Source organism: Scomber scombrus, chromosome 1 (assembly GCF_963691925.1).
Source record: "Scomber scombrus chromosome 1, fScoSco1.1, whole genome shotgun sequence".
Lineage (NCBI taxonomy): Eukaryota > Metazoa > Chordata > Actinopteri > Scombriformes > Scombridae > Scomber > Scomber scombrus.
In genome coordinates, this window is record NC_084970.1 from 4,035,050 (window position 1) to 4,042,642 (window position 7,593).

General features: G+C 38.8%; 1 protein-coding gene across 1 annotated transcript; it reads right to left on the reverse strand.

The window, feature by feature from the left end:
• Positions 1–3,041: 3,041 nt before the first annotated feature.
• On the reverse strand, positions 3,042–6,781 carry pdcd7 (programmed cell death 7). Its single transcript, XM_062416827.1, has 5 exons — positions 5,716–6,781; positions 5,069–5,207; positions 4,732–4,962; positions 4,513–4,600; positions 3,042–3,746 (listed from the first exon to the last, which is right to left on the reverse strand). The coding sequence occupies exons 1-5, from the start codon at positions 6,697–6,699 to the stop codon at positions 3,602–3,604; spliced, it is 1,587 nt and encodes a 528-aa protein (XP_062272811.1). The 5' UTR covers positions 6,700–6,781; the 3' UTR covers positions 3,042–3,601.
• Positions 6,782–7,593: the final 812 nt, after the last annotated feature.

The following is a 7,593-nucleotide window of genomic DNA, read 5'->3' on the forward strand; positions in this document are numbered from 1 at the left end:
AGCATAATGCTTATTTCTCAATCAGGAAGTATTCAAAAGCTCAGACTCATAGTCAGACTTTATATTTACAGTGAAAGGAATTGATTGAGACATTTCTGGACAGTCTCAATCAATGGTCCAATGGCTGCTGTCCATAGCTGACACATAGCAAGCTGTCACGAAACATGTTGCGCTGTATGACCATGAGTGAACCATAAGGCAGACACAGACCGGCTCTGTTAAGTCTCCTCCATCCTCACCGTTCTGTGAAAGCTCATCAGACATTTGCCTCAGTGGCACCAAAACACAACATGATCCCAACAAGCCAGATGGTCCAGGACATACGGGACCAGAGAGACCAGCTGCTCCATAAGCTTATTGTTTTTTCCAGTGACGTGAGAAAACAGAGAATCCAACAGGTAACACGACAAGGTGAAATGTGAGTCAATATAGGTTAGAAATTCCTCTTACAGCACAAGACTTTTAAGATTTAAGAAAACCAACGATTAAGAACACGTGTGTCCTAGCAAATGATAATGGACATCTTTTACTAGACAATGAAAGGTCCACTATTTTTCAATCCTGTCTTAAAACAACAGTCTTAAAACAACAGTCAGGTGTCTGCACTTGGGTAGTCGAGAGGTTAAAGTGCGTGCTACATAAAAGCAGCATCCCTGGTTCGAATCCGTCCAGGGACCTTTGTTTCAGGTCATTCCCCTCTCTCTCTCCCCCTATTTTCTGTCAACCTCTCTGCCACTACCGCACTTACATATAAAGGCAAAAGCCCAAAAATAAATGTATAAAATAAAACAAACAAAAAGTAGTCTGAGTTAGTCATATCAAGTGGATATCTGACACATTTACAGTCTTTTAACATCAAATTCCCTCTTAGTGTTTCCCAGTTGAGCTGTGGTGGAAGTATAGTAACAAAAAGACTTTGGCTCTAAAAAGACTGTAACATTGAAACATCTACTTGATTTGACTCATTTGGACGGCTGAAGCTTCATATTAGCTTCAGATAAATGTTTAAATACATTTTTGCACAGAAGAAGGACTATGGATTTTGTCCTCCATCACTTATGAGCACATTATGAAGGGATTTTCTGATGGTCAGTATGAACAGGAGGAATGATTACAGCAAGAAATACCTCATTGGAATAGTTTAAAAATACTTGACTGATTCATAACTTCCTGTTGAGACCTTACACAGTATATTAACCTGATATATGATATGACATGTTGGAATTATCAGACAATTTACCAAACGAGTCTTGAGCTTGAATAAATAAATAGCATTTTTCTGGTAAAATAGCATTTTTAAGGGGGTTTGATTGATGAATGGAATGGTATTAATCATTTTGTATCTATTTTCTTGTGTAGGTTATGCTATTTAAATAGTCAAATAAATTATAGAATTGACCAGAAATGCAAATTATTTCTTCGCCTTTAAATATATATATTTATTTATTTTAAACTGTACATATAATAGTTGCATTATGCATCATTGAATCCAATAATAAAACAACACAACAATCAGCCTACCTGTGTTTTCTTCTTCGTGCTGCGACTACCTCTCTCCTCTCAGGTGTTTGTGTGTCTCTGAGGATTTACTGTGTAGTCTGAACTCTTTGACTGCTGACAACATTAGAGGAGGTGCCTTAAGGATAGCCGCCTGGATCACTAATCTACTGCCATACATTAGCTGCTTTGCTTTCCCACGGAAACATTCACTGTAGGGAGCATCAGCGGGGGGAGTAAACAAAGACAAGCAAGAGCCAGACATCACAAAGTAAAGGCCTGTTGTATTAAGTGATTACTGGAAGGTCTTGTTAAGGATCTTAGGAACAGTGTCAACATAAACAGTGACGTAAACAGAGGTGGATAATCTTGTCTAGGACTTCCATAACATTTACTTATTTTTTGTATTATAGCAGGACAGGCAGCATCAATATTACATTGTAACGTATGTATGTTGTAGTATGTATGACGTTTTATACCCATATTATAAATTATACCACTTTTTTGTGTCTGCATCAGAAGGTCATAATTTATGTGTTCATTTGTCCAATACTTTAATCCATGCAGGATATTTTGAACACTACTGGCCGGATTTCAGTGACATTTTTATATTCTGGTGACCTTGTGACCTCTAGTCTAACACTGGCTGGTGCTTTGACCACCACTTTGGTCCGTGACAATTAATCCCACGTATTGTTATGGTGATATTGTGATTTTTATTCCTTCAATACTACCATCAGGCCAAAATTCCACCCAGTATATAAGAAATCTAATAGTCTACCAGGCAGATGGTCTTTATACTTGCTGAGCACTTTGAAGCTCCTTGGAGGATAAAACTTCCATTTGGCAGATTACCTTTCACCATCCTCAGGCCAATGTCAACACAGTATAAACGATATCTCCCAATAAAGTTATACCAAATATACAGAGCACCTAATGGGATAAACACTTTTGATTTTCATAATCCCATGACCATTCCTCTAGTGCCACCTGCAGGACAAATCTATTTTTGTTGGTAGAAGTAAGTAATATCCTGCATGTTGTTCAAATCATTTACTTTGGTTTTGTGAGCCTTTTCTTTTGCACAATCTGAATTAGATCTGTCCCATAGTATGCATACACATTTCTCATTTATACAAATGAATAGCATAACTTAGTAATGGTTAACAATTCCTTTCAAAGTATTATTCTTTAATTAGAAGTACAATCATAATGCCAAACTGTGTCCTGCTCATTCAGTTATCTGCAAAGTTGAGAAAAATTTACATTTAAAACTCACAACATCATTTAATAAAATGAGGGGTTTTTTTAATTGTGTTTTCCTGTTCTATATTCTGTTCTTTAGATATTTTTCATGACAAAAAATGATCTCTGCAAAATAAATTTTTATCATTGAAATAACTTATAAAAAACAGAAGAAAGACCCTGGAAAGGTAATAAAATGTCAAATTAAAGAAAAAAAATATATGTTAATGTTTTTAGTTTTCCAGAACAAAACATTTTATTTTGGCAGCATGAAATAAACCGCTGCAGATGTTAGTTTGGACAGTTGAACATATCATTTTGTCTCATAAGCCGTTTTCACACATCAATCATCACATGACATGAACATTCTGGACAGAGTTTGTTCCTCCTCACCGTGGTGTCACAGCTTCAGCAGGTCAGTAATGAAATGGGAGAGTGTGATGATGGATTTAAAATCTTACAGTTTTTTTTTTAGTTAATAAGTTAGGAGTAGTTTCATTCTCAGTAGTTAGCAGGACCTGATTAAGTGACTGCCAGAGTGAATTTAATGGGACAACAACAGAGGTGTTTTTATGTAAGGGTTTATGTTAACCTTAGCAATTAACCACCTATAACTTAATCATTGAATCTGAATGGAAGTTGAAATTACCAAACACCAACTGAACACCTAGGCAAAGTTAAAAACATTAAATACAAACATCAGACCTTTTCTTGATTCGTCAAGCTTGCTCAACATGTCACTTTGTTCAGAAGTCCATCTGTATGTTCTCTTGGAACGCTGTTCGCTGTCATAACAACAACAGATGTGAATGATTCAAGTTTTCTTAGTCAGTCACATTTCAACAGTACACACAGTCAGTCAGATGCCGTCACACTCAGTGTCAGCACTGAGCAGAGCTGAGGCCCAGGCCTGGTCTGACGGGGCGTCTGGCAGGACCCAGTTCTGAGGAACCGCGGTACCGTCAGGATGATCCGCTGCCACCATGAACACGTCCCACTCTCTCCTGAAAGAAAGGATATATCATGCTTAAGTCTTCAGCAGCTTGGAATAATGGAAGTAGAGGTGTACATTTATTTCTGCTACAATGTCATTATTCATGCTACCAGCAGAGGGCAGCAAAGTAACATCAACACCAACACACTGCTTTATGAATGCTGCCTCTTTTCTCATCTGAGTATCTCAGTCATTTTTTGGTGGAATATAGTCTCAATTTTTAATATGGGGGTCAAAAACAGACACAGAAAATATATTTTAAAAATTAAAAAATATGTATGATTACTTAAAAAATAATACACATCTTATTCTTTTCATATTCACTGTTCTACCTGTATATATTTCAATATTTTGCTTATTTTTCTGATTACTTATTACAGTTTTCAATTATTTCCATATTTGATTTTCCTGTTTATGCGTTTCAAGTATTTTATTTCTACATTTATGTTTTTTATTTCAATTATTGAATTCTAATAGATACATGTGTTAAACGTGAATGTGGAAATAAATGTGGCAAAATGTAGAAGAATATTCATAAATGTGATGAATGAATAAATAGAGAAATACCTTAATACAAAACAAATAAATGATCAACTTAATGAATTACTTATTTTTGCTTTATGGTGCACATTTATGTATTTCTTGTGTCGCTTTTAGGCTCCCATACCTCTGATTTTATGTGCTGAGCAAAGTTATTACTCTTATTCAGGGTATTATTATTATTCTGACTCATTTTGCTGTTGCTGATGCAACAGGGACTGAAGTAGAAGACAAACCTTATTTGTACTAAAGAGTGCATTGAGCGCTCAGCCTGGGTGTAGTATTCTCTGAAGGGCTGCAGGATTGGATTAGCAGGAATATCATCTGGGGAAAAAATAGGAAAAACAAATAACCATCAATATTATATCTATAATATTAATTACCCACAAGACAACTGACACAAATATACAAAAGAAACCTTGTGTGAATTAATTAAACTATTTCTTGGCAGTTACCCCCAAACAGCATGCCGTCCACTTTGTGTTTCCTCTGCAGCTGCCTCTCTCTCTCCTTCTTTAGTTTCTTCTCCAGGTCTCTCCTCCGCTCCTCCTCCTGCTCTCCTTCCAGCATCACCATCAGAGCTTTCTCCTCTGCTGAGTAAACGGCCGTCCTCTTCTTCATCACAGACCTCAGCTTCTCCAGCCGGCTGTCGAACGCCTCGTCAGATTCTTGGTCGGTGAAGATACCTGTGACACGCACAAATGGGTCAAAGTGACTCTTGGGCTCACCTCATAGAAGTGGAGAAACTGGAAGGATGCATTTGTATACAGAGTGAAAACAACTAATTCTCACCTTTCCTGGATGCTGCCTCTTTCCTCAGTTTGCGTAGCTTCTCCAGAGATCTGAGGATGTCCTGCATTCTCTTCACGTCCGCCTGCTTCTTTCGTACCTCACACAGAACAGAGTCTGCAGCCAGCTTCAGCTCCTGCTCCTGGTAGACAGAAATAGAGAGAAAAAGCTCAACATGGGCTGGGCAGTAATCCATTCATATCTCTTATTGTTCATCTCTTTGTGATAAAATCCTTACACAAAGTTATTGTGGCTCACAGTTCCCATTTTTACAAGAAATAACCATAATTTGTCACAGCATGAGATGGGAGTTATAGGATTATGTGTAGAGGGAATATTAAGCTCGAACAATGGATCAATTAATCACCAATTACTTTGATTATTTATTGTTTTGAGTCTTTTTTTTTAAGAAAAAAAGGCATATTTTCTGATTCCAGCTGCTCAAATGCAAATATTTGTGTGTGTCTTTAGTCCTTTATGACAATTTAAGTCTGAATTTGTCTCAGCATGAATAGTAGTGTTGTTCCTTATCTGCTGAGTGTACAGACAGCCATTTATTCTGCTTTATAAAGTGATAATATGTGAGATTTGTTTGCTTTTCAGCTTCTTCTGCCCCCCAAAAGATGTACCTTTCAAATCTAAGCACTTACCTTCTTCCTCTCCTCTACTTCGTGTATCTTCTTCATCCTCCATTTATCTATAGCAGCCTCTTTCTCCGCCATGCGTGCCTCTCTCTCCTTTTCCTCCATTTCCAGCAGCTTCCTGGCCCTCAGTCTGCGGGCCCTCCTCTTAGCAATACGGGACAATTTCTCTTTAAAGCTACTTGTATACTCTCTGTCGCTGAGAGTTTTCAGTTTCTCTTGTAGCTCTGTTTTGACATTTAAAGCCAGTCTGTAAGAGTCGGTCCAGGCAGAATCGTTCTCCAGGTTGTGTTTGAGGCTCTCGCAGGTGTGTGTGAGCTGAGAGAGGAGCTGAGCTGCATTGGACACAGTCTCTCTCAGCTCAGGAACACACAGCTGCTGTTGTGGCTTCTGCCTCTCTGGGATCTTGGAAGACTTGTCTCTGTTTTGTAGGAAATGTTTGACCCACTGTTCATCCTGCTTCTTCTTCAGAGATGATTCATCTTGCAGGCGTTTCGCAGTCCCTACATTCCTGTCAGTGTCTCTAACCAGAGGAGGAAAGGAGCTGTGGCTGAACACACCTCCTCTGGCTCTATCAGGGAAATGTTGATACTCCTGCTGCTGATTTTGAGCTGACTCTGCAGCCGAGTGGTAGTCATACTGGTGAGTTTGTGGAGCAGGTGTGAAAGGCTGGTTAAATGAGTGGAAAGCTGCTCCCGGGCTGCTGTATGCGTTACCCGGGTTGTGAGGGGGGATGCTGGGGAAGTGACAACCGAGAGGAGGCGGTGGGACGGAGGGGTCGAAACCGTATGGAGGTGCCATGGGAGGAGGTACGAACCCCCCTACGCTTGGAGACGGAGGAGGAGGAGGAAAATTACACCTGAAACCGAAGGAGTGTCCGTCATATCCCTGCGCAGCTTCTCTGCCGGAGGTGTACGCTGTGTCCATATAGCCGCCATGATACTCAGGAGGCGGCTGAGTTCCTGGCGGGCCGTGGTGATACGTGTTGTCCATTTTTATGCGCTCAATGTACAGAAAACACTCGTTAAATTACCTTGTCGCTAGCCGCCTATTCCTAGCATAAGCCATGTTCATGTGACGTCGTTATTACTTCTTCTTGTTCTCCTTCGCGGCAGCTTTGAGTCATTCAGTAGGTTACTGCCAAACGACTAGTAGTGGCTGGAGGTGGTACTGCAGCTCATGACTTCTGTAACAAAGGGTCATAACAGTGTTGTTGCATGTTATACTGTCAAAATACATAATAGGTATTAACAGGTATAACAGGTATACTGTATATCAGAAGAAGTATTTGACTTTGTTATTTAAATCAGTTTATTTAAGCAAGATAATCCACTCAGTAGCAGTACAGCTACTCCAGGAACTACAGTAAAAACACCAGTAGTCAAGTATTCCATTACAAGTAAAAGTCCTCCATGACAAATACTACAACAGTAAAAGTACGTGAGTATTATGAGCTTGATGTAGATAAAGTATTACAGTAAAAGTACTGCAGTATTATGAGTTATGTAGTTAAAGTATTAAAGTACTGCAGTATTATGAGTGATGCAGTATTACAGTAAAAGTACTGCAGTATTATGAGTGATATAGTATGCAGTATTACAGTAAAAGTACTGCAGTATTATGAGTGGTGTAGTATGCAGTATTACAGTAAAAGTACTGCAGTACTATGAGTGATGTAGTATGCAGTATTACAGTAAAAGTACTGCAGTATTATGAGCGATGTAGTATGCAGTATTACAGTAAAAGTACTGCAGTATTATGAGCGATGCAGTATGCAGTATTACAGTAAAAGTACTGCAGTATTATGAGTGATGTAGTATGCAGTATTACAGTAAAAGTACTGCAGTATTATGAGCGATGTAGTATGCAGTATTACAGTAAAAGTAC